Source organism: Bicyclus anynana, chromosome 6, assembly GCF_947172395.1.
Source record: "Bicyclus anynana chromosome 6, ilBicAnyn1.1, whole genome shotgun sequence".
Classification (NCBI taxonomy): Eukaryota; Metazoa; Arthropoda; class Insecta; order Lepidoptera; family Nymphalidae; genus Bicyclus; species Bicyclus anynana.
In genome coordinates, this window is record NC_069088.1 from 9,715,918 (window position 1) to 9,739,354 (window position 23,437).

A 23,437-nucleotide genomic window follows, 5' to 3' on the forward strand; every position below is an offset into this window, starting at 1 on the left:
ACGATATTTGCTTTTTACGTATAAATTAGTTAACATTGACCTTATTTACAGGAATCTATCGATCTAAAATAAAGTATCGATAAAATCTCAGCTATTTTAACGGTAGGAGCACGGACTGGCAAACTTGCAGCTTTTATAAATGACGGAAGTCTGGCCAGAACAGGCCGTCGCTCTAATACTTATTTTAAATAACAAGTTTCGTACTTTATGTGTTTAGCGCTTTAAACAAATTTTGCTATCTACTTGCGTCAATGATTTTGCACTATTAGACATGGCACGCATCTAAACTGAGGCGAACAAAGTCACCCAATTGGCTTAATTTATTTTAGTCGTATAGTAAACTACGAAGGTTATTTGAGCTTGTTACTCGTAATACCTAAATATTGTCAACAATTCCGAGGAAGTGTAAAAACTGTATATCCATAAATATATAGTGCAGGTAAACACAAAATTGTTCATGTGTACGGCCAGTGGAATGGCAGAGTTTGGCACGTATCGTATCTAAAAGTATGAAATCATTGATCTAAGTAAGTCAGAAAAGTGAATTTAATAATCTGAGCTATGTAATGGATAATGGAGCTGCGAGGTATTTAATTTTACGTACCTACCTATAACTACGTAGATTTATAACAAAAATACTTAGCTTACGATTCTAGAATTCTATACTGTTAGTTAGTACCTACGAATATAAACTCTATTAAAGTACTTTGCGAAGCATGAAATTGTTTTGTCATATTATGAAGGTGAATAACAATAACTCCAGTAATTTATATGTATGTACCTAGCATTATTAAATATCTACTTGTAAAGTGCTCGTGGTAGCACTGACATAGAGTTATATAAACTATTTATGTAAAAATATCCCTTATCACTTCTTATTAATGTAAACTGGAAACCATTTACATATTACCATTTTTATCGGACCCATTCCTAATTAAGTATTTCCGCTTTGATATATCATACTAACAGCTGGATATAAATGCAACAGTTTTTTTATAGGACGAGCGAGGGCGGCTGATGAGACGAACGATATTGCGATATGTTTGTCTTTGTCTCACCATGGTGCTCACTATGATCTCTCCTCGAGTTAAGAAACGTTTCCCCACCCATGGCAATTTGGTGGAAGCTGGTCTTCTTCTCGAAAATGAAAAGTTAATTCTTGAAAACTTAAACGAAAAATTCCCGAAGCCTTCTAAACATTGGTAAGGATATTAATATAAAGGTTATCACAAACATTTTCTTTGTTCTCGGAAAAACAAGGGCAAAGAGTAAGGACCGAAATTTCGTGACACACTTGGTCGTACTTTGTGCCAATTCTGTTGTAAACAAAGACAAACTAAAGTTCTTTGTGGATTTACAAATTATAGCCTGATCAAAAAAACTCGGGTACGTTGCGGAAAATAATGAAACTATGCCTATGTAATTTCTTAGCATACTTGCTTAGCATACTAAGCACCGGGGTAGAAAGTTCTCCCGCGTTTTAGCCGGGCAAGGAGACAATGCCTCTAGGCTCGTACTCGCAACCGGGGAGGAGGTGACCCACACGACGAATCATCATCATCATTAGGTGCCTTCTTCCAGTTGAAGTTTGGCGGTCATGTGTAGAAAACACTTCGGTCTTTTGCAGTATTTTTAAGCTGTGTATATGTTAACTTGGTCCACTCTTTGACATCATCTATCCATTTTCTCCGCTGTCTTCCCGGAGCACGTTTTCCGGGTATCTTACCTTTTAGGATCAACCTAGGAAACTCATAGAGGGATCCCCGTTGCAGATGCCCGAAAAATGCGATTTTCCTCCTCTTAATGGTTGTCATGAGGCTTCGGTTACAATTGGCTCTTTTTAAAACTTGATCCTTCGAGACGAAGTCTTTCCAGGAAATTTTGAACATTTTCCTTAGCCCCCACATCTCAAAAGCTTGCAACCGCCGACAACACTCTTTTTTTCAGGACCCATGTCTCGCACCCATATAAAAGAGTGGACCAAACATAACATTTAAGAACGCGATACTAAGATAAAACTACTTGTGGCATGTCATTCTCATACATTGTTTAATTTTCGAAGCGTTAACGTTTGTAGAAAGACAATCGTCATTCCATATGGCTTTAATATCTCTGGTTTAATGCTTCTGGTCAGGCTATAACTAATTACCGATCTAGTGAACAGTTACCTTGTTCTTGTGTTTTAGGTTACCCATAGTATGGGCGACAAGTATAGTGACGAGAGCCCGGAAGGAGGGCCGGATAAGAGACGATTTCGCCGTGAAAACTATAATCGACGAATTGAATAAATTTAGAGGACAAGCGGGTCTATTGCTAAGCTACGATACTATAAGCGTTCCATTAGTTTATACTCAGGTGAGCCTTTTATACCTTATCGATTACACTTAATTAAATTTGTAATAGATGCAGGTAGGTACATAGTTCATGTTGCACTATGGAACCCTAAATATCAACTTTAACTGGATTGCTTTTGTACCCACTTTTAGCACAGGTTTTCTAAACTCATATTTAAAAGATGTGGGTAATAATTCTTATTTTATCTTATTTTTTTATTGAAAAAAAGAAATAGGTTCACTGAGCATATGCAAAAGAAGATAAGTAATACTCGTAGGTTTATAGTTGTCATAGTTAAATAAATCGTTCCTTTCGCAGAATAAAATACTACATACAAAACTACTTCTGAAAAAAAATCATCAACGGGCTTATCATCTAATCAGAGTCCTAAATAACAAATGTTTAGTTTTAATTCAAAATCAAAACTACTTCCCTGACTTCCAAACTACCATAAACTGTAACTTAGAAGTCAGTGGATTCCCTTGAAATGTTGAATGATAAACTAAAAATTAAAATTGTTCCACATAATTGCCTACACACCCCGTGACCATAGCCACACCTTTGCGTGTTCCGTAACCGTAAGCTGTAATGGGGCCCATGATAAGATTTCGCCATTAACGTATTTTGTTAATGGACGTATTCGTAAGCTTACAGCATGCCTTGTTTCAGGTAGTTACGATTGCCGTTTACTCATATTTCATTACATCCGCGCTGGGTAGCCAGTGGGTTGATAACAAACTACAATCACATAGCTCATCAGTCTATATAAGTAATATAGACCTTTATTTTCCCGTATTCACGACATTAGAGTTCTTCTTCTACATGGGCTGGCTGAAAGTGGCGGAGTCACTTATTAACCCTTTCGGCGAAGATGATGATGACTTCGAAGTCAACTGGATGATTGATAGAGATTTACAGGTAAATCTATTTTTATTTTATTATACTTCTGAGTATAATAAAAAAACGATAACTTTAAAGTATAAAAAAAGAATGATAACTTCTAACTAGAACACTTCTAAATATAATAAAAGGATGAAGTAAATGATTGTAAATTAGATTTTAAGAAATAGAATACTGTTGCGAATGTTGTGTCATAGTTACTAATACATATTTCCTGTTGTCCAGTATATTTGGAATCTAATATTTTACAGTAAACCTCTTTGATTTGCTGTGAATCACATTCCAATGTAGTCAATTTATGCTGTCTCTGCAATTGGCTCTAATTTACATAAGGAAAACTATTTGTTTTTGTTGTTAAGCCGCAGTGGTAAAAAAATAACCAGTTTGAGTCAGTATTTAAACAAAACACATGACCATATAGTGACCTTGAGTGGAATGAATGAACTAATTATTAAAATTAATTTAGGTATCCTACATGATTGTGGACGAAATGCATCACGAGCATCCGGAGTTGATCAGGGATCAGTATTGGGACGAGGTGTTCCCGTCCGAGCTGCCCTACACGATCGCCACTGAGAACCAAAGGGAGGAGCATCCAGAACCTTCCACGGCGCGGGTGGCGGTGCCACCACGCCAGTGCAGCATGGTCACAGTGGCGCCCTCCAACGTCAAGATCGACGAGATGGTCCCATCCAACACCGTGAGTTACAAGTTCGCCCCGCCAGAGGTCAGAATCCCCCATTTTTTAAGCATGCTGCACGCTCGGATATTAAGCCGACTTTAAGGTGGAACGAATGCTGGTAATTTACAAAAAAACAACTTACAGTTCAATGCCTTATTCGTAAATATTTTTGTTTTAATCCATGGCTTTTTATTAACATTTACGACATGTTTACAATTCACTAAAGGATATTGTTGGTAAATATAATAAAACTTCACACGACAGATAAGCAACATTTGTTTCTAAATGAAGGTCATAGAACACTATCAACGGGACAAGTACAAATACTTCATCATAACTGATGATATAATTGGACAACGTCTTTGCCATGCAAATATTATGCTTGGAAATGAGACGCGGGAATTCCCAGGATTCTAATACTGCATCCGAACGATTTACCTATAAGATTGTATTACTAATAATAATTGAAATTACGAGTACTGGCAAAAACATCATTCGTTCCACCGAAGGCCGGTATTCATGGAGCTTTGCAGTGTGTCGGTGTTAAGGGTTGCCAATATATCGTGTTCTATGCCCTATAGCTTTAATTTCAGTTTCAAGGTAAATGGGTTATCCCATAACCTGTGGTTACGGATCCTTTTTATCAATGCCTTGTGATAATATTATGTGAGTATTGGTTTATCCAAAAACTTCTTCCACTCAATTTACAGCGTTACGCCCGGTCGTATCCTCAGCTGCTTTAGTGCGTGACTATCGCGTTCCAGGAATGACATCCAGACGTATGCTCTCTCCCAATCGATTTACAATTTAAGGAGGAAGCCTGGAACTGGTGCCAGTGTCTTAATAGTAGAGTAAAATGTTATCTTGGTCTGTCAAAGGGTTAAATGGGTGGCCCCAGGTTATAAGTTGTTTAATTGTCCTAAAGTTATAATACTATGGTTATTGCTGTTTTCTCTTTTCTCGTGACAGATATTGAAAAAATGTTAACTACCAAACTTGTAGAACCTACTCAGACCTACAATTTTGTTTCTTTATTTTGGACCAAAATTACGAACTCTGGCGCAACAAAAGCGGAAATTTCGTGCCCCGTTTCAGTTTAGCCGCTCACACGATTCTAGCCACACCCATAAAAACGAATGTAAAATTGTTCAGGGATTTTCTGATTATTGTTATTGTACGTAAAGAAATAAATAGTAACCAAGGACGTTGTATCCTTGCAAAATCCTTGGTAGTAATCTGTATCTAAGTTTGGCAGCCCTTTTGACGTTAATAATATGGATGATTGGACCCGGTAGCCTGATACTAATACAAGTATATTTACCGCATGATTTATATCGCTAATCTGTCATGCAAAAGCATGTAGATAATTTATACTACGTGATGATTACAAATAATGAGAATGTTCGAAATATAGATGTATTTATTTACTAACTTGCATTACATTCATCAGAGATTTAATTCTGGTTTATTAAGGGAAACGTTGTTACATCTTTCTTGTGTATTCGTTTATTTATGTTATTTAAATGTTTTTTATACTGAAGTATATATCTTAACTTTCTGCTTATGACGTCTAACTGATTTATATATAGAATAGCAATTAATGTGTGTAATCACTGTTTTTGTGTGTAATTAATATATTAATGAGGTATTGTTCAATTAAAGGTAAAGGTGTATTAAATGTTCGCTGTATATTAATGCTGTATTCTTACATTAAGGATGACTCAGACATTTGGTAAAAGAAATATACATATACAGATGTCCAAATAGGTTTCGAATATTCATCAAAATCTGTATTGGTATCTAAAATACTACTATTCATCGTTTAACCAAACACTTAAATGTGCAGAAGCGTTAGCGTCTTACCTTATATTAACGTAAATTAAATATTAACCCATTCCAATATGACGTTCTTACTTTACTGTTTCGTCTATGAAATGTTCTTGTAATATCTAAGCATCTAACGTTACTGCTGTTTTTCAACTATGAAATCTTTCACCAACCTAATGATTCATAATAATTAATACTAAACTTTGTTCATTGCCTTGAAAATAATCATTCAGTACAACAATTAATATCAATTCCTGTCCTGAAACAGCAATTACAAATGAACGATGACGCACAATCTGGGATACATTTCATTGTGTCCCGAGGGAGTAAGCGAGGAAAGAAGGACGACAGGAACTCGATGGGCTCGAGCAACTCTATGTTGTCTTTGCAACAGACGCCAATGACTAGAGCCAACTCTGTCACGTCTATGCTTAAACGATTGTTCTCGAAGGACGAACGCCAGCAACCCCCTACACCGATTACGATGCAGACCGACGGCGGTAAGTATTTTAACTAAGTATAAAAATTCCAAGTTTTACAATTTAAACTATTGTAAGTGGTTTTTTTTATCAATGCGATGAGAGATCGCTAAAAGGCTTGGGTGAATTTGACGAAAGTTAGTTTTCTTTTGAAATGTTGTTCATGATTAAGAGGTTGAGGAAGAATGATGAGGTTGAATCGAAACTATATGAATTGAGCCGTTTATTGACATTAGTGTATCAAAATAATCTTTATAGTTATTTACTACGAGTTTGTGTAGAATAAATAAGTTATTAAGTACTTGAAATTAAAAATGATTACTCGTAGTACTATGATGAATCTGAGTCGATATTTCATGCCAGTCAAATTTTACTTTCGTAAGTAATATGTAATAGGTGTTCAAATGTTATTAGATATTTTCTGGATCGATATATGTTTACTGTTTTGATTAAACTATATTGTCAATGCGAATGTACTAAGTATGTTAAGGTTAGGTAGCTACTTGTAACGTTATTTAAAAAACAAGAAATAGCGTGTTAAATGTAGGTAAATGGAAGAGGAAAAACTAACTATCGCGGTCAAGTATGACTTCTACACTACACCTACATTACTAAGATTGTTATATATAGCACTCACATTAAACAACACTTGATAAATTGCTCTTGTTCTATATAAATGAGTTGAAACAATAGAACGCTCTGCAGTATCGTTAACACATGGCTGATCACGCAAACACAAATCTAATGGCAAGACAATTTCAAGATGTTCGCGTTTCAAGTCGACTGTTCCGTTAATTACTTTGAAGATATTTAAAATTTATACTTCTTTAAATAGTTATTCCTCGTCTTATACATGGCATAAAAACGTTGATTCTAATAAATGTGAAAGCTTGGTTTGTTTTTTATGAGATATACTAACAGAATATGGATGAAATTGCAAACGTATTTTATAGTCACATATATTTTATAGTCTGTCTGTTCCAATCAACCACCAATCAAAAACCAGAATCTCCGCAAATGCTAAAGAGCTTTTCATAGGTAGATTAAACATAGCCTTAAGAAATATTATAAGCTTTGATATGCTTATTGACATTAACGTAGGGCTTTTTTACCAAGAAAAACGGAACTCTATTCTAGCATGCGTCACATATTGCAAAAACGCTTACTCATCTCGTTAGTAGAAAATTTTTGGACCAATTACTTAATATTTTTGCTCGCCATCTGGACGTTTAATGGGTTTTGTAACCGAAGTGCCAACTATTACGTAGATTTACTATACGTATAAATGCTACTTGTATAATTTTCATACAATAGTATCTATACCAGTATGAACTCCCACCTCGTCTCCCTCTTTCGCTATCTATACTTCTATACTAATATAATAAAGCTGAAGAGTTTGTTTGTTTGTTTGATTGAACGCGCTAATCTCTGGAACTACTGGTCCGATTTGAAAAATTCTTTCAGTGTTAGATAGCCCATTTATCGAGGAAGGCTATAGGCTATATATTATCCCTGTATTCCTACGGGAACGGGAACCACGCAGGTGAAACCGCGCGGCGTCAGCTAGTCTACGATAATGTCATGAGTGTACCTACGAGAGGCTTTAGTAATATGAAATATCTATTCAAAAGTACTAATATAATTTTAATCGTCTCAAGTCTACTGCATAATATGTTACGTGCCTACAACATCATCGCAAAAAGTGATCCGAATTTAACTACTACACTGAGCACACATACACAATTATGTGTTTACTTCATTATATTATTTAGTTTCTACACTTTCTGAACGCACAACTCGGCATTATAGACAATATTTAGGTATTACTTGTATAAATAACTTGTTGTTTACTATGCGACTTAAGACGAATTAAGACAATACGAGTATAATAGGCACTTTTATTCGCCTCAGTTTCCACGTACTCAGATAGTATAAAATCTTTGCGTACGTCAGTGTGAATTATCGATGTTACACTAAAATCAAAATTTAAAATCGATATTACAAAATCGATTAAACAACTAAGTAAGATACAGTTGTAGAAGCTCGGCAAGAAGGGACTTTACTATCTACGGTGGAATCCATGTTCGGAATACGCATGACTGATCATCTTGTGTTTCAGGACCACGCTTCACAATATCGGCAAGCAACCCCACGCTCAACAAGCCCACGACTGCAGGCGGCGGCAGTATGAAGATCGCCAACGAAGTCATCGAGGAGGTGGACGAGCAAGCTACCATCACCAGCATGGCGAAACGGCCGGAAAATAGGTAAATAATATAATCCCATAGTGATTTTTTTCTTCCTATTTTTATTGATTACATGTACGAGTATAATGCTCTATGCTTTTTTAAGCTTAGGTATGTTTAATTATTATTTAAATAAATAAAAAATATAAATATTATTAAGTATTTTACGAGCCATCTCATTCAATTTTATTAGATTTATAGGTAATAACTAACTAACTAACCTATACCTATTATTAAAATCATTTATTTAATTCAATAATCTACCTACTTATTTAAATTAATTGTACCTATATAAGAGAGTCCTTTACTGCGTTTGATTGGTAAGTTATTTTAATAAACTGTAATGCCAGCCATGCACGATCAAGTTTAACGTCAAGTATGCAGCGCGCTCAAGCCTATTTCGCATTATGCTAGTATCTTCGTCGAGTAGCGAGTAATACATAGAGTAACTAAACGTGTCTGTTCAGTATATTCAGTAAATAGTTTTGTTCAAGTAAATTTTTGCTTTAGGGATGCAGTGAAAATACAATTTTGAAATATGGAGTATGGATTTTCATAATTTTTCACTGCCCCTGCCCACATCCCTAGGCGCGCCACAGACTTGACAGTAAACTTGATCTTATGAGACTGTTTGTAACCATCTTAAATTGGTCAAAGTATTTTCGTTGAAAAAAAGTTTGAAAAAATCTAAATTCTAATGAGATGTTTTTCAATGTCCAAGACCACTGGATCCCGCACTACCAAATCAGATCGTGGACTCATTACCAATGTCATTGGCGTGATGGATTGGGCAGTGTTACAAAAAGTGCCATATGTCCATATCACAACTTTGTCAGCGTCAGTGCATTGACACCGGCGAAATAACAGGTATTGAATACCGAGTAGATAACGTTTTAAATTCAGTACCTTTGCTACATATCTACCCACCACTATCATTTCTATTTTTATTTTTATCAAACTCGATCAATTTGCTCGACACTGTATACCTAATAAAAATATTGCATGTAGATTCTCTAAAAAAAATTTTTTTCCAAAGAAAAAATAATGATTTTTGCACAGTTTTGAACTAAATGATGTTTGGCTTGTTATGATTAAATCACCTTAAATCGCTATCAATGAGTATGATCTGATAAAGTAGATACAAAATTTTATTATCGCAATTTAACAACTTGAGAATGAATGACGCGTTGTATGTAATCATATCCATGTTACGACTATTAATTGAAAATATGGCAAAAGAAAACGCGGCACATGCTGTTTAATATTTTTTATGGGTTTCCGTTTAAGTCATAATTATTTATATGATGTCGCACAGTACTTGTTACAGTAATCATCGTTACTAAGCAAAGTTACGCAATAAAACGCTCACGGTTTCATTAGAAACTAGCTAAGTAATGCCCGCAGCTTTTCCCGCGTGTAAAAATTATATTACACACGCACTATTCTGTTTTCCTGGATAGAGCTGTGCTATGCTGTTTTCTGTACCATTGTTACTGTGTATGTAAAATTTCATGATTATCGGATCAGTATTTTCTAAACTAATAATAACCGCAAATCGTCTCGACAGAAGTTGCCTGGTAGAGATTATTTATAAGGCCGTCTTTGCATGCTATGTTTAGATTATTAATTGTTTTAATATTAGGTACTTTTGTGTGCAATAAAGTATTTCTTCTTCTTCTAATATTGTGAAATTTTCCTCACCAATAGAAAGATATCTTAAATTAGCGAATAACATACTATATTTTGTCTCTGTATGGCAACGGGAATGCAAAGTGGGTGTTCTGCTAGGAAAGCATAAAAGTGTACCTACAAACAAACTCTCCGCATTCATAATATTATGTATTTCTGCGTGGTTTCCGTTCCCGTAGGAATACGGGGATAATATACAGCCTATAGCCATCCTCGATAAATGGGCTATCTAACACTGAAAGAATTTTTTAAATCTGATCAGTAGTTCCTGAGATTAGCGCGTTCAATCAAACAAACAAACAAACAAACTCTTCAGCTTTATAATATTAGTAAGATTATAACAATATGTTTGGGTACCTAGATACTTATCTTTACTACCAAGAAGTTTAGGTACACGTAGCTTGTCAGTAATATTTATGAGATCATAATCATTAAAGACCCTTTGAATTCGTTATGATTTCAGGAATCGTATCCCATATCATTGAGTTTAGTGTGGCATGCACACTATAATACATTCATATTAATAACTAGCGAACTTGTCCTTGTGCTTGTGGACTTGCGGCGGACCCGCGATTTTGTCCGCGTGAAAATCAATGTAAACATTCAACCCCTATTGCGCCCCCTTTCTATTTATATTTTCCCACTAATCATTTTACAAAAATATAACTCAAAACATGAACGACTTAAATAACAAAGTCTCCGTATTTGGGTTTCAAATTGTGCCATGTTATTTCATTTTAATTAATTCAGTAGTTTCAGTGTGATGCCCGGTCAACAAAAAAATACGGACAACCAGACACAAGAAATCGAAAAAAAAATATTTAATTTAATAATACCCCCCAAATAAAATTTTTAAAATATCTTCAATGTACAGAATTTGACCTGTTACAGTTTTATTATAAGTATACGGGATGGAGTATTTTCCGCAACTCTAGGGTTATATTCTCTAAAGAAAATTAATTAAAAATGTCCAAGAAACATGTGTTCTAAAATGAATATTTTCGGAGTCAAAAATATTTCTTTTGTGAATAGATCTTAAATTGTGTCCCTTATATCGCATCCTTATATTATGGCCTAGCCAAACTTATTCATTGTTAGATATCATGATGTAGCTTACTAATGAAGTGCGGAGTGCCAGTTGCAATATCTCGTCAATATCGACAGTCTTGCCACAACGATTACGTATTTTAAAATGAAAGGATAGATAAAGGCGTGTGTTACATTATTAGTCGGCATTATTTGAATTACATTGTACGAAAACATATTTTTTTTTAGTTAAAAATATTGTTATGCAGTTCGACTCCTATAAGTCGAAGTACTTCCAAACACCCTGTATACACGTAGATAATTACGTACTTCAAAACTGCCTGTAAACTTTACGATATCCTAGAAATTTAATGCTAAAAGGTATATCAAACAAACATCTCTAGTTATTAATCGTAGGCAATTTGACTTCAGTTGATGGTTTATGAGTGTGTTATCTGATAAATTGTTTAGTGCAGGACACTTATTGCGATTCCCAGGAGGCTTTTAACTTTTAACACTATACGTACAAATTGTACAAAAAAAAATCCTTTTGAATACAGCAGCGCTATTCTGTAACAATATATGTATAACTCAGTGTGAGTTTCGAATTTACTTCTATCTCTCTCTGTCTATAGTGTAGTGTTAGAGAGAGATAGAGGCAAAGTCGAGACAGTAAATACTGCCACAGTTTCTTTAATAAGTCTTCATGAGTGCAGTCAGTGCATTTAAACATTTACGAAGTGCACTTCATTGCTAAGAATTTAAGACTAACTTAATAACTAACTATTTTATTAGAAGAATCTTATGTTCATTATTATTAATCGATTCTACTATTTAAATAAAATGCAATTGATTTCAATACTTAACATTTTTTTAATCTTGTCCGTTGTATCTTGAGTATAAAAAGACAAATAGGTAGGTACTTAGAGAAACTCAGTTTAAAAATAAAGTAGTTCTTGTTCTAGATATCTATGAGAATACTTATCGCATCAGTATATCTTTAAAATATATATTATATTCAATTTCATTTATTTACTTTCAGGCCGACAGTCATGAGTTTGTTCGCGCAAGGACCACCAAAGCCAAGCGACCCCGTCGATGTTCCCTCGGGAAATTCTAACCACAATTCCAGTAAGTATCGCAATATTCTGTAAATTACAGAATATCCATAACTCTATTACACTAATATTATGAAGGCGAAAGTTTGTGTTTGTGTATATGTTTGTTCCTCCTTTACGCTGCGGCTACTGAAGCGATTTGGCTGAAATTTGGAATGGAAATGGATTTCACTCTGGATTAACACATAGGCTACTTTTCATCCCGGGAAAATCCACGGTTCCCTTGGGATTTGTGAAAACTGAATTCCACGCGGACGAAGTCGCGGGCGTCCTTTAGTATTTTATAGGTCTGAAATAGGGTAAGTGTCAAAAAAGAATCAAAAGCGTATTTTACAAGTATGGAAAAGAATTCTCGTAAAAAGCATATTAGGCGACAGAAGATATGCAGAGACATAGTTTTCGCCATTTCTGGAAGGAATACCTATCTAGTTTTACCTTGGCTTACCTACATTACATCTACCAAACCCGTTATCTATACCTACTAATTATAAAGAGAAAAGATTCGATTGTTTGTCTGCATTGTATAGACTCTGAAACTACTGAACCAATTTGAAAGATTCTTTCACTGATGGGAAGCAACACTATCCCCGAGTGCTATAGGCTATATTTTATCCCCGTATTCCTGCGGGAACGGGAACCACGCGGGGTCAGCTAGTTATATTTAAATGTGTAATATTAGTATTACCGTTACGTTTCAATACACCCACAGAATACGCGTATAAAATAGAACCAAAATTACTCCATAATTATAACAACATCGTTAATTACACCAAGCGGCTTTATTAGAGCAAATAAAAAGATCAAAGATATTATGTTTTATGACTACGCCGCTCTACAGCGTTGCCCTTGCGCCTTCCATCTTCGTGATAAGTGATAACAAATGTGACGTAAGCGTGAAATGAATACTTACACCTCCGGCCGATTGATGACTGACTTGATTTATCAAGGTCATCAACCGTTAATATTTTCACTTTGGATTTATAATATGAATACTTTTTTTTTTATTGTTTACAAGTTAGCCCTTGACTACAATCTCAACTGATGGTAAGTGATGATGTAGTCTTAGATGGAAGCGGGCTAACTTGTAAGGAGGAGGATGAAAATCCACACCCCTTTCGGTTTCTACACGGCATCGTACCGGAACACTAAATCGCTTGGCGGTACGTCTTTGCCGGTAGGGTGGTAACTAACCACGGCCGAAGCCTCCCACCAGCCAAAAAAAAGCCTTTCCCAACCTTGTGTGTAAAATTAATGGATTTAGAGTATGATAAGCCTCATATGTGGAATAGGAAGACGGTTTTCTTTTGTAGGTATATTTTAATTATTATAGGTTGTAAGTAGATAATTATCATCAAAAGTAAACGGTTCAATGCTAACGCCAGCGACTCACAAATTCACAATCAAGTTTACCGTCAAGTCTGCAGGACGCTTATGGATGGGCAGTGAAAAAAAATATCGAAATATGGGTTAACGGTTAACTTGATCGTGGGTGGATGGCATTAGGTGTTTTAAAATATCATAGGTAAAAAGGACGCCCTCCTTGGCGTAGTGGTATGCGCGGTGGATTTACAAGACGCAGGTCCTGGGTTTAGATCCTCGGCTGGGTCGATTGAGGTTTTCTTAATTGAACCAGGTCTGGCTAGTGGGAGGCTGCGGTTGTGGCTAGTTACCCTATCAACAAAGACGTACCGCCAAGCGATTTAGCGTTCCGGTTAGATGTCGTGTAAAAACCGAAAGGAGGATTTCATCCTACTCCTAACAAGTCAGCCCGCTTCCATCTTAGATTACATCATCACTTACCATCAGGTGAGATTGTAGTCAAGGGCTAACTTGTAAAAGAAAAAAAAAAGAATGTGTTCTCTTTAATGTTTGTAATATTATGTACCTACGTATGTGATACTCGTATCTCTCAACTGATGATTTTTAACTTATTATTATCGTAAACACCACAAGGTTTTCCTTCTTGATTGTTGTTATCGATTTATTATCCACTTAAAAAAAATCGCGCAATCTTATACGCCGAATCGAGAAGCTCCTTTTGGCGTTTTGAAGGCGGTTAAAAACAACGCAAATATTTGTAAGTTCCTACTTAACGAGTTCCGATATTTAATATCAGCTCTATAAGAGAGCTGAACAAATTCAAAATTCGTTTATTTCAATTAGACTTAGTTTACAAGCACTTTCGAAATGTCAGGATTATGTCATAATTTAATTTAATCTAATAGTGGTTATAATAGTCGAAAACTTAAAATTAATGTTACGAGGGTACCAAATGCTCCTTGGTCCGACAAGAGCCTACAACAAACTCGGCCAAGGATTATTTTTTTTGTTTACAACCATTTTACAAACTTATTTAAAACTAAGCACACAGTCGTATAATAAATACAGTTTAAAACCAAGCTTTTTGTCATTTATGTAATCATTAACATTATAATAAGACTTACTTAAAAGCTTGCGTTTAATAAACACTTTGGAACTTTTTGAGAGACATTCCAGTGACTTCAAGTGGTAGTTTATTATAAAAACGTATTTAATTGCCCTTAAAAGAATTACTATTTTTTTGTAACCTAGTGTGGTGTGCAACAATTTTTTTAACGAAATTTTAACATATGTGTTAACTTGTCATCTGGCTCTAATTATGTTTTTACTGTGTTTGGTTAGTTATAATAGGTCTACATACTATAGTAGATAAAAAATAGTATATAAATATTGTTTTTTCTAACTGTAAAGTTGGTAGAGTTCGAAATCAAAATTAGACCCATTACGCTAAATATATTTCGAGTAAATCGATCCTGTGTGTAATGACATCACCACAGGGCGACGACCTAAGTTGTGGCTGTGGAAGGGGGTATTATTAGTGTGAGCTCCCCAAGCGTAAAGTTATTCTAATTCTGAGTTAAGCGAGTTCACTCACACAACAACCTAAAAATTTAGTTGCTAATTGTGTTTGATGTACCTAAATATTCCTTCGTGAACTCGTTGGGAAGATTTGATTAGTTTTTATCGTTGTTTATAGTTAAATGCATATTATATTAACCAAAAAGTAGTTAATATGTATTCACAAAAATGTCCACAAAAATCTTTATAAATAAACCGGAGGGTGTACGCTCGACTCCGGCCCGTAGCATGCACCTCGCAACTTTTCAGTTGTGTGCATTTTAAGAAATTAAACATCACTTGTCTCGAACGTTGAAGGAAAACATAGTTAGAAAACCTGCATACCTGAGAATTTTCTTAATTTTTTGCGTGTGTAAAGTCTGCCAATCCGCATTAGGCCAGCGTTTGCTATTTGACCTAACCCGTCTCAATCTGAGAGGAGACTCGAGCTCAGCAGTGAGACGAATATGGGTTGATAATTGATGAATCTCAGAAAGTATGAGATGTTTGAAAAATTATATGTATTTGCATTTAACAGAAAGGGGACTATTGTATTTAAAACTATTTATTTTTAATTTTCCAAGGGGTAAAATTAAACGTACCTATTACTATTTATCTATACTAATGTTGTACAGAGGTAAAGTTTGTAGTGTTGAAGATTACCCCTAGGTAATCTCCGGATCTACTGAAACTGATTTTGAAAATTCTTTTGCCAATCGTTATTTGCGTTGTGAGTATCATGGCTATATGTTTTTCCCCCTGTATTCGCACGGGACGGGAACTACCTACGCAGGTGAAACCGTGGGGATACTACCTAGAATTCACATATTACATTTATACAATGTAATTTTTGTTAATTATGTACCTATCTTGGCTATTACTGTGCAATATTAGTTGTTACCCGTTTAGTCTGTACTGCAGCTGTAACGAATTTTTATCGTTAGCGTAAAGAAAGTAGGTAGATATTATAATTTCTTCACGCAAATATAGGAAAACATCCTAACAGTTACCAAGGGCATTATTACTTAATAAGGAAATTGTCGCGATAAGATTAAAGATTATTTTCAAGTTCAATTTATTATTGTTATTCAGAAGACACGCGTTTGTCGACATCAGCGCCGCCGTCGCAGTGGATACGCCGAGAGGCCGGGGACGATGGCGACATGAGCCCGACTGCCAAGTCGCTGTTCACACAGGCGTCCTTCCCCAACATGCGGCCGCGCCTCGACAGCGACGTGGGCCCCTCGCTGAGCGCCGCCGGCAGCCAGACATTGTGTACGTACCACGGTACATCATCATCAGCCCGACACCAAGTCGCTGTTCACACAGGCGTCCTTCCCCAACATGCGGCCGCGCCTCGACAGCGACGTGGGCCCCTCGCTGAGCGCCGCTGGCAGCCAGACATTGTGTACGTACCACGGTACATCATCATCATCAGTCCGACACCAAGTCGCTGTTCACACAGGCGTCCTTCCCCAACATGCGGCCGCGCCTCGACAGCGACGTGGGCCCCTTGCTGAGCGCCGCCGGCAGCCAGACATTGTGTACGTACCACGGTACATCATCATCATCAGCCCGACACCAAGTCGCTGTTCACACAGGCGTCCTTCCCCAACATGCGGCCGCGCCTCGACAGCGACGTGGGCCCCTTGCTGAGCGCCGCCGGCAGCCAGACATTGTGTACGTACCACGGTACATCATCATCATCAGCCCGACACCAAGTCGCTGTTCACACTGGCGTCCTTCCCCAACATGCGGCCGCGCCTCGACAGCGACGTGGGCCCCTCGCTGAGCGCCGCCGGCAGCCAGACATTGTATCACGGTACATCGTCATCATCAGCCCGACACCAAGTCACTGTTCACACAGGCGTCGGTCCTAGTGGCGTGCACTCAATAGATGCAAAAATGCGCTGCCTACCCTGAGGAGTCATTACGAACCTACTTTGGAGAAGGAATTCTCCATTTTGTAACCAAATTGTGCACCTATATGCATACCCTAGGTGAACACTGTGCACACCAATTAGTTAACTATGAAATATTTCTCTTTTCTTCTAAGAAATTCTTGGCGCTAACCATTTCCACCATTTCTTCTCATACAAAGGGGTTGGCACTGGCCTGTAGTAGGCCACTAAAATGCAAATTAACCAAAAAGTAGTTAATATTAACTAATTATAATTAAAAATAACTAATAATCAAGAAATTCTTAGTAAAAATGCTCAGACTGATGTTAAGAAGTCTTTGTCGGACACTGCAATAAATTAAAATTATGACCTAACTTGATAGATTGACTTTTAGCTGCATTTATTTAGTTGAAAAAAGGCCTATATTATTTAACCTTAACATATTTTATTTTTAGTGGATGAAACAGATGGAGTAGACGGAAACACTGACATGGATGACTTTGATCGCCTGCGAAGTATACGTGAACAACATCGACGAGAAAAATATTTACAGAAACTAATGGCCCGCTCTATAAGCGCACAACAGGTATAAAAAACATAAATGTCTAATAAAACCTTGTAAAAAGAACAGTTAAAACTATAGGATATTAATGCAGTTAACATGTACTAACTGTAGACAATTTATGCATATCAAGTTCAAAGATTTTAACCTATCAATTTACCACGGCTTCGCTCTGTAAGATTTTTCATCTCTGGAAAAGTGTTTTATTTTCGCGTGAGGGGTACTCATATGTATCTCATGTACCTACTTGCAAAATTTCATGATAATTGGTCCAGTAGTTAGTGTGAAAATGTAACACACTTAATATTATAGTATAGATTTTTTAAATAACTTCAAAGAAAAAAAAGGATATCTATTCCATCTGTATCTATCTAATTTTTTTCATAGTTGCAGCTTCTTTCTTCTTAGATTACAATAAAAAAAAACTTTATATAGGCATACTCCAACCTACGGTACAGTGCAAGTTTCATCAATTTGGTTTAGTAGTTTTTGAGATTTAGAAAATTTTAGTATTAAAGATTCAGAATTTCAATATTTTGTGTTATTACAATTAAATATTTTGTTTGTTACAGCCTACTGGTAGCTTAGAATTGATAGACAATGATTTAGTATTAGAAGAACTCATTAAACAATCACAGAAGCAACAAACAGAGGACGACTCCAAAGAAAACACAACTTGACATAGCTTTATTTTTTCCTGGGATTGAAACATCTCCTGTTTAGACAGTATTAAAATTGTGATACTTATATAATTTATTTATAAGTATAAGTTTGGTGGTATCGTGTTATAGCGAAGTGCTGTGTATTTATAAGCATAACTGGATATTAAATCAATATTTATAAGTAAATCTAGTTTATTGTTTTTCATTACTCTGTCCCTCATTATAATTTTCGCAAAATTAAACTTGATGAAAAGTGAAGTTTTAGGTAACAAGTGAAGGTGAGACAAATAATGTGTCTCGTAATAATCATATCAACTCTGTGGTCCCATACAATATATAGAAGTTTGTTCAACTTACACATTAGACTTTACTTGAGCATGATATCAAAACATATCCCAACACTTCATTTCTATCTATACTAAAATTAGAAAAAGAAAAATGATTTTATTGCTTGTTTGTATGTTTTGAATAGGCTCTGAGACTACAGAACCGATTTTAAAAATTCTTTCACTGTAGGCTATATTTTATCTCTGTATTCCTATGGTAGCCACAGAGGGTTTGCTAGTAAATAATAATTTCAACAGAGATTTTAGTCTAACAGTACTTGGATATTAATGATAACGACCAGGGTCCAACAAATGCTCTGTACAGCATGGTTAAACACCACCAATTTCTAGACCTCAAATGTTTACTGTTTACATTTAGTAAAATACTTTGAATTGACAGATTCCTATAGATATTGCACTTTTTTTGACAATGAAACAATGAAAACACAAATAAATTTTACATTATTTATTTACTTAACAGATACAAGACAGTAAGCTTACAGCTTCAGCTTAGTTCTCCTCCAGTGACGCCTCTTAGCGTTGTAACTGTAAGGGTAAAACAGCCAACATTAGTATTTTTTACTGATGCAAACATAAAAAATTCAAGACTTTCAATGAGGTATTTTTTTCAATTTTTGATAATTTAATAATAAGAGGATAATTTTAAAAGTAGGTTTTTACAATAAATACAGATAGTAGCCTACTCTGACACTGAACAGTGAAGCTATCAACATTAACCAGTTTGAGTGTTTATGTTTACTGAGCAAGCATAAGCCTGATGTTCAGAGGGGACCTGAAGTTTGGTGTGGTATTTAACTGAGGTCTTACCTTTAAAACCCCACCCTTGGACTTAGCCGTTAAATGAGATTTTATAATTAAAATAATTATGTTTGGGACCTTAATATTACAAGTGTTTTTGTAAGAGCTTAGTCTAGTCACATACACTTAGTATACTTTCACTGTATTATGCCCAAACGAAACAAGTACGAAAACGTTAAAAATTTACTTAATGTAGGTACTATTAAGCAAATATTCAACATGGTAAAGTATGCTGTTTAACTCAATAGCCTAATCATGTTTGTTTATGTACTTTATTGTAGGTGCCTCTGTCTATTTCATTTCATTGGCTATGAAGAGAGGTAGGACAGAAATGGTAAAATCAACCATTGCATGAAATTGCGTGAGTTACAAATATCCTAATAAAAATTAACTCACCGAATGGTATTTCCAGTGCGCATTCGTACCCATTGGGGAATTGGTCTGTTTTGTTTTAGTTTCTTAGCGAGCTTCCGCTTGATAATAAATGTCTTGTGGGCCGACTGAAAAATTATAAAACAAATTATTTGGGATAAAACACTCTGTAGTTGAAAGATTACATTGATTTTACTAGATTTTAAAAAATATTCAACCAACCATGGTTGCCTTCCCTGCTGTCAAAAATTGAGTGAAAGAAAGATTTCTTTTTTACGGAGTATGACCACAAACGGCTAAAAATGACAATGACAATTAAAATCACAGATTAGAATAACGCTTCGACCATAGATACCATCAAGGAACATATTTACTCAGGAGGATACCATCAACTCTTCAAAGTTAATCTTTACTCTATGATACATAAAAAGCTCAGACTAATTATAGAAGGACCAGTAGAGAAAATTCACGAACAAAATTGTCTGTAATTTTTTGACAGGGACGAGGGGGTAAACTCACTTAACGAAAATATTTAACAACAATAAATATATTCTGTGTCCTCACACTTCACACTTCTATAAACATAGGCCGTACAGACTACTTAGTATTTTAGTCGAGTACGAACAATTTTTGGGCGGTAAATCCTAGTAAATCTAAAAATTGTTCGTACTCGACTAAAATACTAAAGTAGTCCGAACTAGGTCTGTAAAGTGACCACATTTTCCTAAATAAACCCTAAAAAAATAAAACTTGGCCAACTTGGCTGAGTCATTTTTAGCTAATCTCTGTGTCCTTTGATCAACAAACGGCTTGGCTAGATTAAATATGTTCCTTGGGCTAGATCTCAGGGCTGTAAAACCAGTTGAAAAAGAAATCGAATGACATTGACAAATAGTGACTGTGACGTTTAAATTTTAAAAAAATATATCCATTAAAAGTTGATCGAAATAAATGTTGAAAATTTACAATAAATTTGACTAAATTTGTTAAAGTAAAAAATAACTGTCTGTCGCTTTCGGCTTTTTAATACGATTCTTTTTCAATTTTTCTAGTGTACTACTTGTACTAGTGTAGAGTACATAATCTACAAAAATATCCATGGCCTTCTAGATCAGTGCAATTATTTCTTTATTTTCTATAAATTATTAATATAATTCATTAAAATGTTAAATAAATTTATCACTCTAGTTAATGTACGAAAGTTACTAGAATGTCGAGCAATAACAACAAGAACGACAATAAATGCAAACGGAAAAGATGTGCCCAAGAAGAAAATTTCAGAGAACAGAATCACTTTAATTGGTGCTGACAACTCTATTAGTATTACTGACCTCAAAGATGCTCAAAACTTGTCAGTGAGGCGTGAATTAAAATTAGTGAAAATACAAGACCCAGATACGAAAACACGACGGCCAGTTTATAAGTAAGTTCAGTTTATTTTGTAGTACAGGTACAAATAACTTTCTTGATGCAAGTAGTGAGTAAAGCAGTATAAACTCTAGTGAAACCTTATACCTGGTAGAAAAAAGGCAATGGTTAAGTTATGAATGCATTTTAATTTAGAGAATATACATTTAGCTGATAATGATTAATGAATTAGAGCTTGATGGAAACTCCAGTCATGTTTTGTCTAACAACAAATCTTATTATAAGTTTACATTTTTATTTATCACTAGCTGTGCCCATCTATTCAGTTTTTTATGTGTTTATGTTTGTGCCAAATAACTATGTTTTCACATTTACATTCTTGTATATGCCAGTAACTATATAAAGATCAGCCGTAGGCTGCCAAGGCCAGTTAGAATGGCAATAGTAGGTATGGTTTAATGGCCTATCAATCATCTGATAGTGTATGTGATGTGTGACTAATAGAATAATATACCTGAAACATGAATTGTAAATGATTACCTAGAAAAAAAATCAAAATTCAATTATTTCAATTTGGCTGAGTTACAAGCACTTCAAACATCAAATTACAAGTAACAGCATATCCAGTGTCAACACATACTGTGATTGTGAAATAACAGTTTAATAGTAACAATATATGTTTTAGATTGTTGACCAATGCTGAATATCATGAAGAGGAAATTTCCAGAAGAAAAGAAAAACAAAATGCCCGTGAGAGCAATTCCATAAAGGGGCAAAAGCTAATGACCCTCTCTTCTAAAATAGCTGAGCACGATTTACTTACAAGTGTCAAGAAAATGGCCAAGCTTGTGGAGAAGCAGTATGAAGTTAGGGTAGTCATTTCAGGCAATGAAAATGAAGACATGAAATTGGTGAGTATTTGTTTTAAACAAGAATCTCATCCTTTTTGAAGTTAGTTAAAAATGGTATAGTGTATAGCAGTGGCGAAGGATGCAGTTTTGATGAAGTTTTACCACTTGATGCAAACATTGGGTTCTTATACATCCATACATATATATATCCATAACAATAATGAATATGTATGTATGGAGTTTTAAAAGGTAACCCGGTGGGAATTAGCCTGTATGGACTCTTTGCTGCTGGTGTATAGTATCATATTTATGAAACAAACTGGTGTTGACTGTAACTGACAAATTGTTAACTTTAACAGACTAACACCTTGTCAGGCACGTGTCATGCTTTGTGCTCAACAACCTGAGGCTAAGGTGTTCAAGCTTATGTAAATCAGTGGCAACAACATTCACATCAGTTTATAGGAATACTGCATGGTACCATATTTACCCAAGGCTGTGGTACTGCCTTAGATGAGCTTTGTAACAAAAGACTTCTACTACTATAAAAATTACACCTATGTGGAAAGTTAAAATTTGGAAGCAGTATTATTAATGTTGCCTACCTATTCGCATTGAAGCAGCGTGGTGGGTCTAAGCTCCATATCCCCTCTCCTATAAGAAGGTAGGACTGACACTCTGGTGGGCCATTAAAATAGACTGATAATAATGATGACTTCTTATTAGTGTTACTATTCTACCTGTGGCCTATACTTATGGTTTATTTTATATTGTTTGTTATAGGACAGGATATACTCAATAATAGAGAAAAACTTGAAATCTGCAGCTCAATTGGTGCAGAAGAGAAATAAAGGTAATAATTTGAGATTCCAGCTACTGCCATTGAAGGATAGCACAAACCAAAGAAATCAATCTACGTCTGATCAAAGTAATAATGACAAAGGTCCTCTATGACTAGGTGTGATCTTAGGGGCCATAATCATAGCCAAATACTTACTTTTAAGAAAATATTATTTTGCTAAAGATTCAACTCCTAGCCCTGACCACAAAAAAATGGAAGAAATAGATAGTGAACTACTTAATGATTAAGCTATAATGTTAATTTAATGTAATATAGTAAATCATTAGCTACATGTATATATTTATTAGTGTTTTTGTTAAATAAAATACTTAATAAATCTTAAATGTTTTTATATTTAATCTGCATGCATAGGAATGAAGGATGGTATTGCATTTTTTAAGAATGCCTATTCATTTTATAAAGCATTGCTTTGTTGTATCCTGGCAAACTGATAAACATCATCATCATCATCATCATCATCATCATCATCATCATCATCATCATCATCATCATCATCATCATCATCATCATCATCATCATCAGCATCATCATCATCA

The 23,437-nt window shown here is 35.2% G+C and overlaps 3 protein-coding genes across 4 annotated transcripts in view; 2 read left to right on the plus strand and 1 right to left on the minus strand.

The window, feature by feature from the left end:
- Nucleotides 1-18,494, plus strand: part of LOC112052209 (bestrophin-4) — a 37,359-nt gene extending 18,865 nt beyond the window's left edge. Inside the window, exons 4-13 of one of the 2 annotated variants that reach the window (XM_052882320.1) lie at nucleotides 1,000-1,202; nucleotides 2,187-2,355; nucleotides 3,004-3,252; nucleotides 3,701-3,934; nucleotides 6,012-6,243; nucleotides 8,342-8,489; nucleotides 12,226-12,314; nucleotides 16,271-16,453; nucleotides 17,535-17,665; nucleotides 18,214-18,494. In XM_052882320.1, coding sequence (XP_052738280.1) covers nucleotides 1,000-1,202; nucleotides 2,187-2,355; nucleotides 3,004-3,252; nucleotides 3,701-3,934; nucleotides 6,012-6,243; nucleotides 8,342-8,489; nucleotides 12,226-12,314; nucleotides 16,271-16,453; nucleotides 17,535-17,665; nucleotides 18,214-18,321 — 1,746 coding nt within the window. In that variant the 3' untranslated portion in view covers nucleotides 18,322-18,494. Of the gene's footprint in view, nucleotides 1-999; nucleotides 1,203-2,186; nucleotides 2,356-3,003; nucleotides 3,253-3,700; nucleotides 3,962-6,011; nucleotides 6,244-8,341; nucleotides 8,490-12,225; nucleotides 12,315-16,270; nucleotides 16,454-17,534; nucleotides 17,666-18,213 lie in introns of both variants that reach the window. The other variant, XM_052882319.1, reaches the window with a different exon arrangement.
- A 586-nt stretch (nucleotides 18,495-19,080) lies between these two features.
- Nucleotides 19,081-23,437, minus strand: part of LOC112052210 (60S ribosomal protein L39) — a 95,861-nt gene continuing 91,504 nt past the window's right edge. Inside the window, exons 2-4 of the mRNA XM_052882340.1 lie at nucleotides 20,043-20,088; nucleotides 19,845-19,948; nucleotides 19,081-19,175 (exon numbers count right to left, since the gene is read on the minus strand). Of these exons, the coding sequence (XP_052738300.1) occupies nucleotides 19,127-19,175; nucleotides 19,845-19,948; nucleotides 20,043-20,045 (156 nt within the window). The 5' untranslated portion in view covers nucleotides 20,046-20,088 and the 3' untranslated portion in view covers nucleotides 19,081-19,126. The remainder of the gene's footprint in view (nucleotides 19,176-19,844; nucleotides 19,949-20,042; nucleotides 20,089-23,437) is intronic.
- On the plus strand, nucleotides 20,753-23,224 carry LOC112052206 (translation initiation factor IF-3, mitochondrial). Its single transcript, XM_024091203.2, has 3 exons — nucleotides 20,753-21,243; nucleotides 21,874-22,099; nucleotides 22,823-23,224. Exons 1-3 carry the CDS (start codon nucleotides 20,984-20,986, stop codon nucleotides 22,991-22,993), a joined length of 657 nt encoding a protein of 218 aa, XP_023946971.1. The 5' UTR covers nucleotides 20,753-20,983; the 3' UTR covers nucleotides 22,994-23,224.

Excerpts from the sequence above, each read along its gene's own strand:
- LOC112052206 (XM_024091203.2), top strand. The coding sequence starts at position 20,984 with ATGTTAAATAAATTTATCACTCTAGTTAATGTACGAAAGTTACTAGAA. Across the intron at positions 21,244-21,873 it reads ACACGACGGCCAGTTTATAA|ATTGTTGACCAATGCTGAAT; the intron begins GTAAGTTCAGTT and ends TATATGTTTTAG. Across the intron at positions 22,100-22,822 it reads AAAATGAAGACATGAAATTG|GACAGGATATACTCAATAAT; the intron begins GTGAGTATTTGT and ends TGTTTGTTATAG.